We start from the raw sequence: 19902 nt of genomic DNA on the forward strand, positions 1-19902 counted from the left end.
GAAAATCAAAAATACTATTTGAAATCATCCTATAAGTGGTTTGACGTCATCGGCTCTTTTTGTCCGACCCCTGATCATCATGTTCATCATCAACGTCATCATATCATACATAGGTTGGACATAGGTCACCCTCACATACCACCAGTTGCTTCGGTTGGAAGCGGCCTGGATCTACCGTGAACCCGCGGCTTTGACCAGGTCCTCCGTTTATTTCATTGGTGGATATCCTACGTTGCGCTTGCCGATCCGCGGTCTCCATTCGAGAACTTTTCGCCACCAACACGGCCATCTATACTCCCTGCTATATGTGCGATAAGCCGAGCCGTAAGGGCCTATGCTAGCCTACGCGGTTTGCACGGAACGGGTGGACGCCTGTAGAAAAATAGTACAGTACCCGGTCATAAAGACTGCACATCGGTCTTTGGATAGAGACTCGGCTAATTTCGGCTTCGTAGAGCGTTGTCACACTACTTATGTGACGTTTGCCAGTCGTTGTACAGGTACAATAGAGTACGGACGCAATTAGATAAAAATATATATAAGTAGTTGAAACCCCTCCCAAAACTTTAAATTGTACGATGGCATCTTTAGGAAAAAGTTATCGGAAGTTTAGTGTCATTAATTTGACGTAAACTAATTAAGTTCATAAAGTTGCAGTATTTATTTGATATAAAACGTCACTTAAATACGATGATTGATGGACGGTGGCCAGTGTTCGGAAATCGTCGTGAACAGCCAATTGTCTTTTTCCGACGACCGATGTGCAATCTTTATCGCCGGGTACTGTATGAGCAGCGCTAACTGCGAGCGCCCGCGCCAGCTATTTTGCAGGTGGTAGGGCCTTGTGCAAGGTCCGCCCGGATTGCTACCACCATCTTGCTCGCTAATCCTACCGTGGAGCAGCAGCGCTTGCACTGTTGTGTTTCGGCGTGTAGAGTAAGACAGCCGGTGAAATTACTGACACTTGAGGTATTCCATCTTAGGCCTCTAGGTTGTCAATGCATCTGCAATATCCCTGGTGTTGCAGATGTTTACGGGCGGTGGTGATCTCTTACCATCAGGAGACCCACTTGCTCGTTTTCCATCTAGTCGTATAAAAAAAAGGCTTTGTCCCCTCACCTTCGTAGTCATGATCCTGCGACGGCTGCGTCTGCAAGGCGCACTCTTGCAGCGTGTGCACGATCTTGTGCCACATCGCCAGTATGCTGTTCTCACGTTCAGCCGCCGGCTTGCCCAGCACCATGCCGCCGAGCAGTTTCACGACGCGCGGGCCCACCTGACACAGGAAATTCATGCTGGATACCGCACAGGAATAATGGTTTTTCATCCGGAAAAGTCGGTTCTATACATATCTGAATAAGCGGGGTGCTTATGACGGTTTGGATAGGACGTTCAAAGGTGCGGCCATATGCAGTCGCTCGTCGCTCGATTGCAGCTATAAATCTGGTCACGTGACCCCATTTTGAAGGTGATTTTGAATTTTCCGCGACTCAAAGTAGCGTTAAGTCGCCGCGTCGAGCAGCAGCGACAAGGTGTCTTCTTTCAGGAATGATCTTGGCCTTGGAAACTGATTTCTTAATCTCATTTAGAAGCAGTCGTGGCATTGGTGCAAATAAAAGAAATTGGAGTGAATGAAAAAAAAATAACAGTGTTTTTGCCGAAATTGAAGAGGTTTTTTTTTCAGCTCAACATTTTCAGCTTTATCGCTATATGTCACGTGACCAGATTTGACACTGGAAACGAGCGTCGAGCGATTTCATATGACCGCGCCCTAAAATTTACACTAAGCCAGTACGCCTGATACTAACATTTGCGCTTTTTTATTCATAATGGTACAGCTCGTAAGACTTGTCATTCTTTTATCTAACTAGCCATAGAAATTCTGTTGTATTTGGTCTAACCATGATTTCGCCAACGTCTTCAGTAGTCTTTTAAAAATAAAAATGTCTTTGAAGGCTAGTCTTCTGCACTGGCGTACCCAGGGAGGCAGGGGAGGGCAGCTGTTACATTGTATGCTTTACAATATGTATGATGCAGTAAATTTTGAAAAACATCGCAAACTGTGTTGTGTGAACGAGAAAACAAGCACGGGGGAATGAACTTGCCTCCCTCCCCCCTGGGCCAGAAGCTGGGCACGTCCCTCGTCTTCTGTTCTCCTTTGTTCTAAGCACGTTACCTGCAGCGGCGTCATATTGCCGCGCTCGGCGCCGCCGCTCGCGAGCTGTAGCTGCAACGCCGGCTGTAATGCGACGAACGCCGGCGCGCTGATCAGGTTGTGCAAGTAACGGACCAGAGCGGCGCTGAAAGACGCGTACAGTGCGCAGATGCGTGGGCCGAAGCACGGCGATATCGTGCCTGGGAACAACGTGACAGATTAATGCCAAATTTATGTGGAAAGATAAAGTAAAAGTAGTCTGACGACCGTATGGCCAAGTGGTTAGTGAACCTGACTACGAAGCTTGAGGTCCCGCTTCAGATGTTCAATACAATGTTATGTGACACTTACCGGTGTCAGTCCTGGCCGTCTCTCGGTCCAGGTCCTTGCAGAGCGCCGCAAGCAACGCCTGGTGCGCGTCGTGCAGCTGCAAAGCGTTCTGGCCCAGCCGCTCGGAGCCGTCGCTTATGATCTCAGCGGTCAGTAGAGTGAATACTTCTGTCGCCAGCCGTATGTACTGGAGGGGAAGAAGACACTTTCTTTAGCAAAATTATCATTGAATTGAAGAGTAATTTCTTTTGTTTCTCTATTGTTTCACACCACGTCAATTTGACTTTATTCCCGAAACAATGAAGGCTAAGAGACAGGCGAACTATCGATACTTCTCCGATACTTCTACGATATTTCTCCTGCCTTTTAGCCCACATTCATTAGATTCAAATTGCTCTAACAATTTTTTTTTATATTTTAGTATATGGTGGACCTCAGTAGGTTAAGGTCGCGGGTGAGCAAAGTACTTGTTTTTAGTTTTAATATAATGCGACTCACAGAATAGGGCTCGGTCTTGTCGGGCACGAAGGCCTGTTGCGGGCGCGCAGGCGACTCGGCCGCGTCGGCCCCGTCGGCGCCGCCCGCGCGCACCAATGTCGTGTTCTCGGTCGCGTTAGCGGCCGCAAGTGTCGATTCGAACCACAGTCCGAACAATAATTCACTATCTGTTGAACAAGCATGAGGTTTTAGAATATTTATCAAATTATATCTTCTTGCCTGCCTTAACCTGGTACACAGAATATAGTCAAACGGGGGTTTCTACCTCATTGTCATTACAACAATCGAGTGTCCTGCTAATTATAACAACAAATTACTGACTGTAAAAGCAGATAAAACAAATGACAGACTAGAAGCTCACTTGCCTGGCATGACGCTTGACAACAACTGCACGCCACGTCGTACCACGAAACTCAGTATGGACGGTCACAAGCGATGACCGTCATACAGTTAGCGATAACCAAGCGACAGTCGTTATTTCAATTTTTTATCATAATATTAATCAACTGTCGGCAAATATATCGGGTGTCGCTACACAGAAGGCAAATCGTCAAGCGCGATCGCAATAGTAATTCACCACTTCCTTCCGTGAACGATATAAGATGATGGTGAATTTTGCTTCTCCATTTGCTTACCGTCATCAGTCTCCGAGTCTTCGGAGCACAGCGTCATGTCCTGGAAGTAGACGGTAGAGTCCGATCTGTCAGGGTCTGCGTCAGCGTTCTGTTTCTGCACCACCGTCCGCTTCAGATTGGTCGCCTTGCGGTAGCAGACCACTCCAAGGGCGACTAGCAGCTGTACGGGAAATAAATACCTCATGAGCGGTCATGCCAACAAGCTACGCTAAATAGTTGGTTGACCCAGATTTTCAATATGCAGTTTGTTATCTGTTCTCAAAAATGACCGTAAAAGTCTACATTATTCCTCACATACTCGTATAAGAAGGCTAAGTGCATAGATTATGGTCAGCGAGAAATTAAAAAGTTAAAAAGATTGCAGGCGCGCTAGCTCGACAATTGGAGTCTCAAACTTTTTAAAAAGTGGAAACGGCCATGGAAATGTTGGCACAAGTCTTATACAGCCAACTCAAATGGCTGCTATCAGTTATTTTGTTGGAACTCCAGACTTTTTTTGATGGATCTAAAACAGCTTGTGGTATTTTCGGTGGAAAAATACACCTGCTGGGTTTATATTAGTCTCGGCTGGAATAGCAATTACTGGCTTCGTATTAGTTAAATTTTTCAAATAAAAGACGGGAAAATTTGCATAAACATAGCTAGAAAGTTCGCTTAAACCACCATCCTTCGAGGTGGATGGAAACGATAAAGTAGTTTCTCTAGAAGTTTAAATAAAAGCTTGTGGGTAAATTAACTTTTTTCGTTTGTTATTCTGCCCAGTTGTTCAAGAGACAACAGTGACAGAGTTTTTTTTTTAACTGTTGTATATAATATAATATGCTGCTAATGAGCTTTAGATAGTCCATAAAGAAATGGGCTTATGACTACGACAAAATGTACTCTCGATGATGTTTATCCACAGAAAACATATTGTATCTTGACACTAGAAGCATTGTATTGTAACGCATAGATTATGTCACTAGAAACCTTTTAACGCATGGGTTCTGTCATATTTTCTCTCTCAAAGTACGATATAGAAACTCATGCTATTTAAGAGTTGCCCAGGGGACGTAACCACGGCAACGTGTTTAAAAAATTGATCAAACCTGGTGCAGCGGCGCCGCGCACGCCAGCCGCAGCTCGCGCTGGTGTGCCGTGTGCTGTGCCAGCACCTGGAGCGGCGCGGGCGCCGCGCCGGCCGCCTCGCCGTCGCCGAGCGCCTCCAGCCGCGCGTCACTCAGAAGCGCGCCCACCCACGCCAGGCAGCGCCCGCCCAGCGCGACCCATACCGCACCCAGGCCCTGCTGCCTAAAGGTAGAACAACCAACAACTAAGTTCTTTGCTAGTTTTAAAGCCCCCGACTGTGGGACCGTAGCTCTTAAAAGGGTGGACCGATTTGAATGCGGTTTTTTTTTATTTGAAATCTGGTTTTCTAGCGATGATTCTTAGATATGTTTCATCAAAATCAGTTCAGCTGTTTTCGAGATATTAAACATTGAAGTGACAAAGTCGGGGTTTGGTTAGGTTATTTGTAATTTCATTTTTGGTTTTCTTTTTTTTGCCTACTATGCTTGTTGTTGACAATACTTGCATTAGATATACTGTCCTGCGGCCGAAGACAATTTTTTGTTTTATGAACATGAAACTTTTTCACTTATGAGAGAGTTCGATGTCATATTACAATAAGTCCTATTTATAGGACACTGGGTGGTAGAAGGATAAATAGGTAGGCAGTTATACTAGCGTTTCAACCGCTATCAGTTTCCTGCTGTATATATCAAAGAAATCACCTGCAGTTGTACCAGGTGTACCAGTTGTTGTTGTAAAATCCTCTCGGTTCAGTGGCGTAGCTAGGTAACCTAGGGCCCTGGGGCAAATAAAAAAATGGGGCCCACTGCTATCAAAAATGGTAAGGTTTTTTGAAGTAAAATCATTATACATATATACAAATACTTTAAAAATGCTAAGCAACTTTATCATCAGCTATAAAGCAGAATTTCGAGGGCCCCCTGAGCTTGAGGGCCCCGGGGCACTGCCCCGCCTAGCCCCTTGGTAGCTACGCCACTGTCTCGGTTACGCTTATTTCTGCAATATCTGTGACAGGTTACTGACAGCGGTTGAGAAGCTAGTGAGTATTTCTCAAAAAGTTGTCCCGTCATGAAATTAACAAGTAATCAGTTTTGTCAAGAAATTATTAACACTAAGGAAGAGATCATAAAACATAAACTGATTAAACTGCATAAAACATCCAAAATTTCTTGACATCAGGATAACGTCACGAAATCTTGCATCTTGATCTTACATCGAAACTTTCTCTTGGATCCAACAACAAAGATTTAATCTGACTTTTTATCACCTTAACCACAAGGTTTTATATATATTTAAACACAATATAACTTATTTTTTGTATCGTTAATAGCGTCTGTTTTTTTTTTTATAAGTGGACAACTGAAAATGGACAACTTTTTGAGAAATAGTCGAATCTGAAAAACCCGCCGAAACACTGATAATAACATTGCTATCGCGACGATTCATTTACGTCCGGCTATTATCCCCTGTACACAATAGCGATACGATGGCTTATAAGTGTGCCATTATGTGTTAAAGCCCTAAGATACCACTACACTTACATCTTAGTGAGATTGTACGGCCGCGACTGAGTCTTGGCGGGGCTCTTGCCCGGCGCAGCAGTGGGGCAGGGAGCGCCGGCCAGCGCGTGATGCAGCCCGCAAAGAAGCACCCAGCCACCAATCATCAAGTGGTTCTGGTACACCTGTCGCAAAAACGTAAGCTTAATCGTCTTCTACGCTACGACATGGGTGCACGGCGATTGTATGTCTTGAAAGTAGGAATAGTTCGTCACTTACGTAACCGCCGGCTCTGGTGGATTCCCGGAAGGTCTCCCCGACTGTGTTGTACAGGCTGAGTGCGCTCTCGACGAGATTCGCTGTCTGGTACTCGCTCTCTTCATCCTTCTGATGCAGGGATGCCTGTGGAACAGATCAATAAATAATTTACCCCCTGTTTCACCATCCATTGATTAAATTTAACTGACGGATAAATGTGATACCGTCTCCGTCGATTTGAACAAAACAAACAGAGACAGCATCACATTTATCCGTCAGTTAAAATTAAACAATGAGTGGTGAAACAGACCCATCTGCTAAAACATAGATAGCGTAAGGCATACAAACAGCAGTTATTGTCTTCATTTACGACCTTTCCGTCAAATATGAGATTGAATAATTTGCCTTTTCAACAATTTTTTTTTTATGTAAGTTGATTAGAGTATGTTATTTATTTTTGGCAACAAATGGCAATGATGTGTTGGTAGCAAAAACTTTTAGTAAGTAGTAACAATGCATCTATAAGTGTTTCCGTTAATATTTCATCGTTCATTATAGCCTTTTTGCTGAGTATACAGTACATATCCATACCACAAATCATTCCGAGCAGCAAAATTGAATGAAATTCTACATGCAACATTAGAAAACAACTTACTTACACACTGCTCGTTTGCCCCTTATGATATAAAAAAAAACTTTATTTGTTATGAAACTTTGATCAATGAATGAACAACAACAGGCCTTAACTACAAAAACAATATAACAACCACGCGATGTAAACGAGCATAAATTCAAGCCAAGAGATACGCGACATTTCCTCCAAACCAAACATACAAACTGGTAAATGGGCCAATCAACTTTTTTACCGACACTAATCTGTCCGCGACATTTTTCAAACAATTGCAGATTTTGTAAGTAAACATGTTTTTTCTGTAATTTAATAGATGATGTACATGAATACATGCCATCCTACGTAAGTTCAACCTATTAAAGCGTGAAATATCTTGTTGGAAGTACGATTTTTTGGTAACGCTAGAGACAATTTTGGTAACGCAGGAGACGCCAAAAGTGTCGGTAAAATAGTTGATTGACCCAAATACCAGCTTGCAAAAAAAATGCAATCTAAATGATCACCTGCGCAGTGGCACAGAGTAGCCAAGCAGTGCTGACGTCGCTGAGTGTTGCGATGCGGTCCGGCGTGAAAGGTTCCAGACAAGGCAGCGAGAGCGCCAGACGGCATACCAGGACTTCGTTCACGAGGAAATGTTGGCTGGTAGGACAAACAAAGCATTAAAATAAAAGTTTTTGGTAAAAATTTAATTTTTAATACAAGCTTTTTTAGCTGACTGTACTTTCATTGTCATCCAAACTACATTTGCATACCAAATTTCAAATCGATGTCATTAACCGTTGAAGAGTTCCGTCCTGTGGAGACGATCCTGGCCGGACTACCAGGATGTCATTACCAGGTTATTTTATTATCACGCAAGTTACATAAGTATGCCAAATTTCAAGACAAACCGACCACTAGAAGTGGGTCAAATTTAACTTGCAAGATTTGACCCGCACATACAAACGTCACGAAATCTTGTGAGGAAAAAATTGTAATTTTGTAAATCTACATCAAAACTTTCTATTGAATCCAACAACAAAGATTATCTGACTTTTTATCACTTTTACCACAAGGTTTTGTATATATGTATTTAAAAACAATATTACTTATTTTTTGTGGTGAAATAGCTTCACGATTTTTTTTAAATAAGTAGACAACTGAAAAATTGAAAAATGGACAACTTTTTGAGAAATAGCCATTAGGAACCAAAATTATGCTAATATTGCAAAACTGATTTTGTAAGATATCACCTAACTTTAAGCTACTAATAGGCGTTAATTTTGTAGTCACTCTACTTATGTTACATCAAGCAACCATTTTTTTTGTTGCTGTCAGCAAATCTATTTTTGTGTAGTAATGGCAGGTTGTACTCACAGCGCGACGTCCGACTGGAACTGCGGCGACATGGCTGTCTCCTTGGCCGCCTGCCACCTGTTCAGATACCGCTGCAGGCACGGCAGCGCCGAGCACACCTTCAGGATCGTGGAGCCCGCGCGGAGCTCCATCAGGAGCGAGGCGGCCGTCGTCGACACCCATTTCTGGATTAAATTAATCATTGAGATTAAGCAGTAATCCAAAACACATAAAGGTGTAGTGCAGGAGTCGGTAACCTTTTGCCAGACATGAGCCACATAGTGAAAAAAAATAGATAAAGGCCGCACTTGTAAAATAATTTTGTACCTAATAGATATCTACCTAGTTACCTATTGTAGGTAGGTACTGTGGGGACTGTAGCTAAGTATGAGCTTGGTGGCTTTAAACTTAATTAAATAAAAAGGATATTTCTTCAGTATGTTGTTTTATTTCTGTTATAATAATACTTTACAAAGATAGATCCAGCCCCTCAGGCCGTCGGGAGCAATCTGCGCTCCGGCACGTATACCGCTGACAGTCCTCTTTTAAAATCTAATTCAAGAATCACACAATATAAAAATACTATCATTATTAATTATTTATTTATAAAAAAAAAACATACATAATAAATTCAATCTAACCTGCCAGGTGCTCAGTTTTACCACCTGCCAGCGGTATACAGCCTAGTCCCTACAGTACCTACAATAAGTGACATTACAAAACAGTCACGGGCCGCAAGGAGATAGACCTTGGGCCGCGCATTGCCGACCCCTGTATAGCGAATAATGTTTCGCCATCGTATTTTAACAGATAAATTAGTATTTATCTTGCTTTCATAATTAGCTGCAGGAAACTTCAGTAAGCCAATACTTAGTCAATTGAGTTGGATAATAAGCGACGTCACAGTTCAGTATTCCCTTTAAGGCTGCGTTTGCACCAGAGATGTACGAGGTTGCGTTGCGAGGAACGCTCCGCTGAGCTGTTTCCACTGGAGCTGTGCTGTGCGAGGATTGGCTCTGTGCACGACATCAGCGCCACCTAGCGTCCGCGACTTTTTTGGCTCTGATGCTCTGACGTTTTGAAAAAATCAAACCTATAACGTATTAATTTCTAATACAAAATTACAGTGATACCGTGATTTGGGTGGACAAAAGGTTGTGAATTCATTTTTGGTCATTAAAATTAAATGAGGTAAGAAAAATTCATTCAATTGTGTTTTATTTCCGTTATGTCAGGGTTTGTTTACTTCATTTTTAGATGTACTTTTACTGTAAAACGAAAAGATAAAGCTATCTAATTGGTTTCTTTGAATAAGAGTAAAATTATATACTTACTCGTAATTGTTCATATATCGCTAGTAATAAATTAAATATCGTTTTCAGATCAAAATGAGTATCATTTTTAAGACCGGTTTTGTGAGTATCACTCAATATAAAATTTCAACCACAAACCGTTTCATAAGGAAAATTGATGCTGGACATGTCCGAGATGTAGAGGAATTAAGAACAAAACAGGGACAGTGTTCAATAACACAAGCTCGCATCAAAACACAAACATCTATTACTAAAATTAGGTAGTTAAAGTCTATACAAATTGCTTTGGTAATGACAGATTCATATGAGTATGACAGATGACAGAGCCTAGATTATTTCTTCATTTGGCCACTATGAGCGCTGCGATAGATTTCATTACCCCCACCTAGTACTTCGCACCCTCCCAATTGATTAATGACTAACATATTCCTCGCAACGCATACTCGCACATCTCTGGTAGAAGCGCATCCTAAAACTATGGGCGCATCGCGTTTTGATGTCTTAGTGAAATTAGCACTAATCCATTTTTTTTTCCGCTAATATCCATTTACAAAATCAAATCCATTTATCGATTCCAAAAAACTTATTCGACTATTTCTCGACAAATTTTCGATGTAGTTACAAAATTAAGATATTTTCCTCACAATATTTCGTGACGTTTTCCTGACGTCAAGAAATTTTGGATGTTTTAAGCAGTTTATGTTTTATGATCTCGTCCTTAGTGTTGATAATTTATTGACAAACTGGTTTCTTTTCAATTTCATGACGGGACAACTTTTTGAGCAATACTCATTCGTGTAGGCAGCAGCCTAAATAACGCGCCTTACCATTTTGATAAAATCACTCAATACGCATTAACGCTTTAACCAAGCCTGAAAATTCAAACACTGTCCACATTCTCTCACAGCCACAGCTGACAGCAATCATTTAGGATTTAGCTAAATTATTTCAGTTCAGACAATACTGTCTGTTTGATTTAACATCTCTCAAAACCCACTCCATACACTCTTGTTACCATAGAGCCACTGGTGAGATTTAGAGCTGTTATGTATTGCTTAAAACTTGTCATTTTTGCAATTTTTCTCCTTATCACTACACCGCATACTCTGTGGCACAGACACTCACCTTCATATCAATGGTGGACTGTTGGCTAGCCGTGCCATCCTTCCCGCACTCGAAGGTCTCATTGATCCCAGCCGTGGCGACAGTCAGCGTGGGTATCTGCGGAGTCATCAACGACGAGCCTGCGTTCTTGAGCGGGGTCGTCAGTTGTTCTAGCAGCGCGTCGGACCGGCGCTGCGTCGTCGATGGCGCTTGTTTCTCCGCCGCCGCGGTTTGCGTGCCCGGTGAGGTCGATGAATCTGGCACGGGTAGTTTATAGTATCAAACGTGGTCGATTTAGATCCTACTATAACTACTAAGAATACAGAACTAGAAACATAGATATTCGCAAGACAACAAAGATAACAGATGCTCTTCAATATAGCTTAAAACAGAAATGGAGATGGGCAGGGCATATAGCAAGGTATAAAGACACAAAATGGACTCTCCAAACAACAAAATGGCCTGGCCCAGTAGGAAAAAGATGTGTTGGAAGGCAGAGAAAAAGATGGAACGATGACCTCATAAAAATAGCAGGAAAAGAATGGATGAATATTGCTATGGATAAGGAAAAATGGAAAAAGATGGAGGAGGCTTTAACCCTTGGGGACCACTAGTGTGGAAAAAAAGCTATAATAATAATTACTAAATAAATAGAAAACTCATACGAGTTTGATATAAAAGTAGTGGTGTCTATAAATGCGCCAAGCTTGGTGCTGACTACTAACCGTCAAATAAATCACACTGTCATCATCATGTCGGCCTATTATAATTTTTTTTTATTTAAAAAGTTAGGTTTTTGATGTGATGGCAATGTCGTATCGTCATGTTTGTGAATTTTACAATTTGACCTTACCTATGAAAAAAAAACTTGATTTGGCTAAAAGTTAATTACCAGATATTTTCTATCATCGAACTGAGCATCTGTCTAAGTCAACGGAAATCAAGAAAAACATGGTGTACAAAACTGTTAAAAAAAATACAGAAACACTTCCTGTTAATACTAATATCATGTTGTTTTTTTATTATTATTTTTTATTGTGAGAGGGAGGCAAACGAGCAAGCGGGTTATCTGATGGGAAATGATCTCCACTGCCCATGAGTACCAACTACTTAATGAGAGTCATTGGCCTGTTGCCGGCCTTTTAAGAACGTATAAGCCCTTTTCTTGAAAGCCCCGATGTCATAGTTCTCTGACTGAGTGTCGTGACTTATAAATAGCAAGATGGAGTGGATCATTCTACTTTTTGTTGACCAGTCATTTTTTGTAATGTGCTCTTCAAATATTTTTTTACAGTCGAGTTCATAATCTTGTGAGCAAAAATTTGATCAAAAATATCTGAACACGCTTCTACACTGTTAACAATAGAGTCGTGTTCAGATATTTTTGATCAAAATTTTGCTCACAAGTTTATGAAGTCGACTGTACAGAAACGGTTAAGTGCTCGGTTTTATCATTAAATATTTAAATAGGCACATAATTAAGCTTACATTTAAAATTATCACTATGTATAAAAAGTAATCATTATTATCTACAAAGTAGGTAACGCAGTGGACATGCATGTCCCCGCCATTTGTATGGAAATTGGTGTATTTTCCACTGAGTTACCAATTTTTTCAACAAAATTTCTTCAAATTTAAAGTTAAAAGATTAAATTTAGTTATTTCAGTTATTACTTATTATACACATAAGTTATTTACACTTGAAAATAATCACTAGGTATGCCTTATATTTCACAAAACATTAATGGTTACTTAAAAGTAGACCCGCGTGTGACCTATAGATATTTTTTTTTCATACCTGGCACAGTGACATGCGCCGGCAGCTTCGCACTCTTGAGTATCGACGTGAGTATGACGAGGTCGAGCTGTGTGTAGCCGCCGCCGTCGATGCCGCAAAGCCCCACGATGGGCAGCAGAAGCTAAAGGAGAAACAGAAGACATTTTACTTATTTTTCTTGCATAGCGAAGAAATATTATGGACTTGCTTACAAAATATTATGAGGTAATAGTATGAGAACGGCTCTCATATAGTGACAAGTGACATTACTTTCAATCAATTCATTCATGCCAGCTCTTATTGTAAGATACAATAAAAGACAAGGAAGCCATCTTACGACTCATTTATTATTTCTCTTTCTCTCACGATACATATGTGTTTTTGTCTCACTCATACAATATATACTGAGCGGCTCAAAATTTGGCCCACTCTTCATACAAAATACGGTAAGTATTTGACAACTCCTGACTTTGCCATATCTTAATATTATTATGAAAATATAGATGTACAGACAGTGTTAAGCGAAGACAAAACTGAAATCGGTTGAAAATTGAATTTATAGTGATTTTTTGAAAAATCTATATACTTGTCTCTTTCTCAAACGCTTTTCTCTATGCAGTAAGTATGGCGGTACTGGCGTGTGACGTCACATGCCAGTATGTCTTTCTCTGTCTAATCTTGAATTTCAAACCTATATAACTTTGTTATTTGTAAAGGTAGCTTAAAAATTGTTTCTCTATTCGATAACAGGCATTGTGTAGTTTTAATTTATAAAACATATACAAAATAGTCAAATACCGTATTACCTATCTCTGCATACATTTGAGGACCAGATTTTTCTCCGCTCAGTATATTTTTAAATGGCTGATTTCATTGTTACATGCCCTTTAAATTAACAAAAGAAAAAGAAAAATATTTACGTTTACGTTACTTTAACTTTAAATGTACATGCTTTTCTTTTCTTTTTTAATTTACAAAATTATATGCTTTAAGTAACTAATAACTATTAAACAATATTATGAATCAACTTATAACAACCTGTATAAACTAGTTGATCTTTTAAATTAGAACAAAGGGCTACCATTAATAGTTGTGTACACTAATATTACATGGAAGGAGGGCCTTCCTTAAGTTTTTTAGCTCCCCCTTTCCTACGCTTCACCCTCCTACAGTTCTTTTTTTAGTTGAAACTAGCTCCTTGCTTTAGTTTAATTGTTTTTAGATTTTCAATTTTATATGAGGTGCTTTATAGGAGATGAGGGAGTGCAGTCGGGAAAAATCCATTATGGACGACTGGGATGGGAGGAACCAGGACAGTGCTGTACTTCACCGGCTAAAAAACCCGTCTGCACGTCCCCAAGTCCCTAAAGCTTGGGGAGGCTCTCCTCCTCAAGCCACCTCCCCAAGTCCTCCCCAAGTCTCTACTTGGGGGCGTTTTTGCCTACCAGCACAACTGCTGCTGCTTTGGGCTTACAACCACTAAATTTCATAATTCACTAATAACCCTAATTTTCAAATTACCATGGGCTCATCTACCTAAATGTCAAATTGCCTCATTCTTAAAATGAACGAAATTCATTATGACGTCATATTCTCTTAATACCTAAAGATTGAAATGCACAATTCCTTCAAATACCAAATGACCGAAATTACATAATATTAAAATAACTCAAACCGAAAACACCTAAATGGCAAAATGCCTAAATTTTTTTGTGCCAAAAGATTACTGTCGTGGCAGAAAAAGGAAGATTCATCTTATGTAAAAATTGACAATCTCAGTGTAATACAAATTTAGGTATTTTGACATTTGGTTGATTTAAGCATATGTTGTTTTGACATGAAAGTGTTTTGAAGTTAAGGCATTATGAGACTAAGGTTGAAATTAGGCCATATTAAGGTTCCGGCGTTTTAAGAAAAAAAAATTGGCATTCTGCAATTTAGGTATTTTGAGACCAAGATATTTTGAGATCTGGGAATTGGGAATATTGATAAAGAGGTAAAATAATTTTTTTTTAGTTATAAGCCCAAAGCCTGCTGCTGTTACTCAACAGTAACAGTACTAGAATGTTACCTGTTTGACGGAAACATTGGGGGCCGCTGTGGTGGTGGTTGCGTCCTCAGCGCTCAATCCGGCTTCGGAGAGCTTCTTGAGGATCTGCCTTAAAATAATGCGGAAAGCATCCCGCGCTGTGCTCAGCTGGTCAGGTGATACTGTAGAAGAAAGGAGTTTAACAGTAAATAAAATCACGTTATCAAGGCATATTGTCAACTTTAGTTAGCTAGCACAAAGTAGACAATCATATTAAACATTTAAGTTAAATCTACATAGTAATAATGCAGTAGTTGACACAAATGATCCAATGATTCGAAGATCACTATATTAAATAAACCAAACCCTTGGTAAATCTTTTCAAAAGTAGTTGCCTTTATGCTGTAGACAAATAATAAGGACGGAGTTATTGAACTTCCCGCAAGATGAGGAAGAGGAATTTCTTTTTGCTTTCATTGTAAATTTAATTTCATAAATGGCTTCTGTCCAATGGGACTATTTTGCCAATGATTATAATTCTTGGTTAGGGCTCATAATGTCCCACTCGCAAAATGTCCCTTTGTCCCTTTCGCAAAAGGTCCCTTTTATAAATGTCCCATTCTCAAAACGACCTCTCTTCAAAATGTCCCGTCACATAAATTACGTCCCGTTCGCAAAACGTCCCTTTCGCAAAATGTCCCGTTCGCAAAACGTCCCTTCCGCAAAATGTCCTTCCGTTCAATCCATGAGAGAGAGCCTAATTTCTTTATTTAAACACGAATTTTGCAGCAAAATATGCTAAATGTGACATTTTGCTGACGGGACGTTTTGCGAAAGGGGCTTTTTCAGAAGGGTGATTTTGAGAAAAGGACGTTTAGAGAAAGGGACGTAATGGGAATGGGGTATATTGCATAAGGAACCATTTGCGAAAGGGACGTAATTTTGGTGGTGGGACATTTTGCGAGTGGGACATTATGAGCCCTAACCAATTACTTTAGTCGTCCAATTTGACATGCAAACGCATACAACTGTCACTTAAAAACTTCATTGCTGCTTGTAAACAGGCTTTGTTTTTACCTTGAATACCAGATTAATTCAATTAACCACGTTAAATTTGATTTCTTTATCACAAAACCAATAAAAAAAAAGTATTTATTTATCAACTCACAAAGGACCACATTCGATACATTTTCACAAAAGTTTGTTTACGCAAGTTTCAAACATGAAGAATCCTTTGCGTGAGACTGGAGTCTGAACTAGGTGGGTACCTGTATTACAGATCACCAGGCTCTCACCCCAAGGACGCTAAGACGCGACGCGAAGACTAATAGCTAAGACGCGAAGATATATAGTTAAGAAAATTGAGGTCACTAATTGCCATCTAAAATCTGAGGTGAAATCACATTTTGACAAATAAATTGTATAACCCTCTTTCGGGCAGTGGGGTAAAAATTAATAACTATTAAATACTCACAGTCATTCGCATTGTTGGTGATGAAATGCGCGGATAGGCAGGCCAAACACGTGTAGAAGAGATCATATGTGTCTCCATGGTTTTGGAACTCACTTTCGCTGTTGACAAAAGAATCAAATAAATCACAACCAACCTCAGTTAAACTTAGTCCCAAACTAAGCAAAGCTTGTACTATGGGTGGGTACAGTCACCAGCACAAATATCTGACACAACAGGCGTGCATAAATATCTGATACAACTCTATTTCTAGGGCCGGAAGGACGTGTCAGATATTTTTGCACGCTCCGCTGTGGCAGATATTAATGCTGGTGACTGTACTAGGAAATGGATAAACATAGTTATACTCAGTGGGCTCATAAGTTCTGTCACTGGTATTTTTTTTAAATTTCGAAGACATTTGGCAAAAGGGTTTAGCAGGCTAAGAAAGGGGCATGTGGCCCCTGTGAGGAATAGTTGAATTGGTGAATGTCAATTGTTTGTCGCCTCATTACTAGTAATCACCCCAACTTTCAGCCCTCTATCTTGAACTGTCACAGAGATAATGTTAAAAATGTGTTTCCTTAACATTTTTTTTCAAACTCGTGTTTCTCCTAATCCAGCAGCTAAAGCATTGAAACAAAATCACAGCTACGTAGTGTTTGTGGGTATACTCCCTACAATTTTACTAATATTTTATACATGAAAAATAAAAAATAAAGGATAATTTATTCTTGATACCTTTTTTTAACATGTTTTTTTGAGGGTACAACTATGAAAAAAATCATATAAATTGCAAATAGTATTAACTACTACCATACGAAAAATCAATTGATTATAATTGGTGCAACATACTGAAAAAAAAAATAAAGAAATAACGAAAGTATTCAATTATCAAGACTGTAGCCTTCTGAAGGTTCGCTTTTAAAGTTTCATGTTCATTGCCTAGCAACAAAGAGTGTATTATTTTGAATTTGATGTATGGCTGGCACAAAAGGTTACTAAACTGCTGCTGTGTTTGAATACTTTCGCTTTTAAATGTGTTCGATTGTCAAATGTTTTTCGAATATTTAGACGCCATTTTACTGGAGCCTTTGCTTACATTTACGATGGAGTGGACGCAAAAAAGACTATTATATAGGTAGTTGTTCAGCAATGAGATCAATACAACAAATTATTTCTTGCAATATTAGAACAAATATTTAAAAACAGAGGGGGAAATGTCAAAATTACATAAAAATAACTCGACTCAAACACTTTAGAACTTACCGCAGGGTCTATGATATAGACCTATATTGACTGGTAGAAAATTGTTAGTCATAATCATAATGTAATGACATACATAACTCTTTTTTTCTCTGAAACCTTTTATTTTTCAGAATTGTTATAATATAAAACATACAATTTAAAAAATATGAAAAATATACAGTTATAGTTGGAAAAAAATTATGACTAACAATAATATGACAGACATTATGACTTATAAAATTATGGAAGTCGAAAGGATCCCCTTTAGCACATATGACGTAAAATATAAACACATCATCTCGGACAAATCTAAAATAATAATTTTCTATGAAACAGACTTGCAATGTTCGTCTATTTATTTAAGTTTTAAGAGTCATTAAAATTATTTTTTAAATATCCTTATAGCACTTCTTCTGTATGCTTCAAAGCAGCAATAGCCCAGCTCAAGTAAGCTGTATTCAACCCATAATAGGCTTATGAACAGGACAGCATGTATTAACAAGATTACATAGTTCAGGAATTCCAACCAATGACATGTTGTTCAAAAGACCTATCAATGAGGGCTATCGCGTATGAATTTGCCGCTAGAGGCGCTAGTGTAGCGTGAGGTCTCCGAAATGTCAAATCTCATAGTTTTTGGGTGAGCTACACGGGTTTATTTATAATTAGAATAATTTTGTGAATATTTTGCAATATGTAATTTATTATGGCAAATATGCGTTCCGGGGCAATGAATGTCTGTGTTTTGAGACAGTTTTGTCTTTCGGAAACTTTTGTCCTCCCTTTTTTTCCGAACAAAACGGGACTATGCAACACTGTGGTTGCTCGATATTATTATGGTACGGTTTTAAAGTGTATTAAATATGACTTTAATCTAAACTTTGTTTTCACGCCCGTAATAACAGACTTTGAAAGCCACACTTAAAACCCTCACGCAACAGTGGCGCCATCTAGAAAGATAAAAAACGATAGCTCTCATTAGAGAGACAGGCCTGAGGCAGTATTGCCTAACGTTTCAGACGCTCGTGATCGCAATCAAATGACAGTTCTTGTTTTCGAAATCTGTCATTTGATTGCAATCGCGAGCGTCAGAAACGTTAGGCAATACTGCCTCGGGTCTAAAGCTCACAAAATAAATAAATATCTATATAATAAACCTCACTTATATTATAAGTGCGAAAGTAACTGTCTGTCTATCTGTTACCTTTTCACTCACTTAATTTTTGGATGAAGTTTATTATGAACGTAGCTTAAGACATTGACAAGGTAACATTGGATAGTTTTTAATATAAATGACTTTCTGCCCAAGTTTCTTTCCAAAAAGTCTTTCCGAAAACGCTGGTAGTTTAAAAAAATGACGTGTAAAAGTGCTTTTTACAGCCTATTTACTGAATAAATGATTTGAAATTTTTAATTTGAAATTTATCCCGAAAAATTGCGTAGTAAATGAATGAGTATTAAGTTAACTTTTCGCAGACAGAAAAGCGGGCACCAACTGTTTTAAAAAAAAATCACACTTGATTATGTATGAACTAGCTTTTGCCCGCGGCTTCGCTCGCGTGGAATCCGAATAAAAAGCAGCCTATGTCACTCTCTGGCCTATGTCGCTCCGTCGCTCCGTTTCGACGTGAAAGATGCAAACATACAAACACACACACTTTCGCATTTATAATATTAGTATGGATTTCACTGTGAATCTGATTTAATATAAATTGTAGGAAAAGGAGCCAGAGAATTAAACAATTTTAAAAACAAATAACATCATTCGCGTTGCTGGACAATCACAATGGCAGCAGAAGCAATAATTATTATTACACATTACTATTTAAAACAAAAAACATGGCAATACCACACCAGACGCCATATTGTCTATCATGCTGACATTCACAATCACATCCCCATCTCTCTACGCTTATCTTATACTGTGTTTTGGGAAGAAGTGGGGAAAATGATTGATTCTGTGTGTTAGACAATAAGGCCCCAGAAGCCATACTGTCTACAGCACTCGGATTCACAATTGCATTCACTGCTTCTTTCTAACAAACCAAACCAGAGGCCGGAATACGCGAAATATAAGAGATTGCAACAAGAATTGCTATCAATATATTTAACAATAAGACCGCTTGTAAACCTCTACTTTTTTTTTAATATGTTGCATTCTATAATGATTGATATATAATATGAATATTGGTAGTTGATAAATCATAAATGGGAGTCCCTATGGCAGCTGAAAAGTGCCACGAGAATTCGGCCTCTGCAAATAGGAGAAAGAGATATGGTGAATACAATTGCAAACACCCTCTCCTTCACAATACAACCTCTGGATCATAGCGATGCTTAACCCTTTAGTTGCCTGGTGCTATATCCATCCGTACCTAACTAGTTAAATACTAGAGGCTCATACATTACTTATAGGCAGGCGTGGGATGAATATGGATTAAGGCATACATGTAGCAAAAGTATACAGACAACCAATACGGTGTTTGACTATTTTTTATTTATTTTATAAATCACAGTTTGTCAATGGGTCTTCCATCTGGACAAAAAAATTTTTAGACTAACTGAATGC

The 19902-nt window shown here is 39.3% G+C and overlaps 1 protein-coding gene across 1 annotated transcript in view; it reads right to left on the reverse strand.

Annotated features, from left to right (window-relative positions):
• The window catches only part of LOC141440747 (E3 ubiquitin-protein ligase UBR4-like), a 102751-nt gene that overhangs the window by 81317 nt on the left and 1532 nt on the right, over nt 1-19902 (reverse strand). Inside the window, 14 exon segments of the mRNA XM_074105296.1 lie at nt 1120-1276; nt 2177-2355; nt 2507-2672; nt 2984-3150; nt 3619-3778; nt 4707-4908; nt 6231-6373; nt 6468-6590; nt 7581-7716; nt 8434-8597; nt 10851-11086; nt 12628-12748; nt 14678-14817; nt 16110-16207. Coding sequence (XP_073961397.1) covers nt 1120-1276; nt 2177-2355; nt 2507-2672; nt 2984-3150; nt 3619-3778; nt 4707-4908; nt 6231-6373; nt 6468-6590; nt 7581-7716; nt 8434-8597; nt 10851-11086; nt 12628-12748; nt 14678-14817; nt 16110-16207 — 2192 coding nt within the window.

Source organism: Choristoneura fumiferana, chromosome Z (assembly GCF_025370935.1).
Source record: "Choristoneura fumiferana chromosome Z, NRCan_CFum_1, whole genome shotgun sequence".
Classification (NCBI taxonomy): domain Eukaryota; kingdom Metazoa; phylum Arthropoda; class Insecta; order Lepidoptera; family Tortricidae; genus Choristoneura; species Choristoneura fumiferana.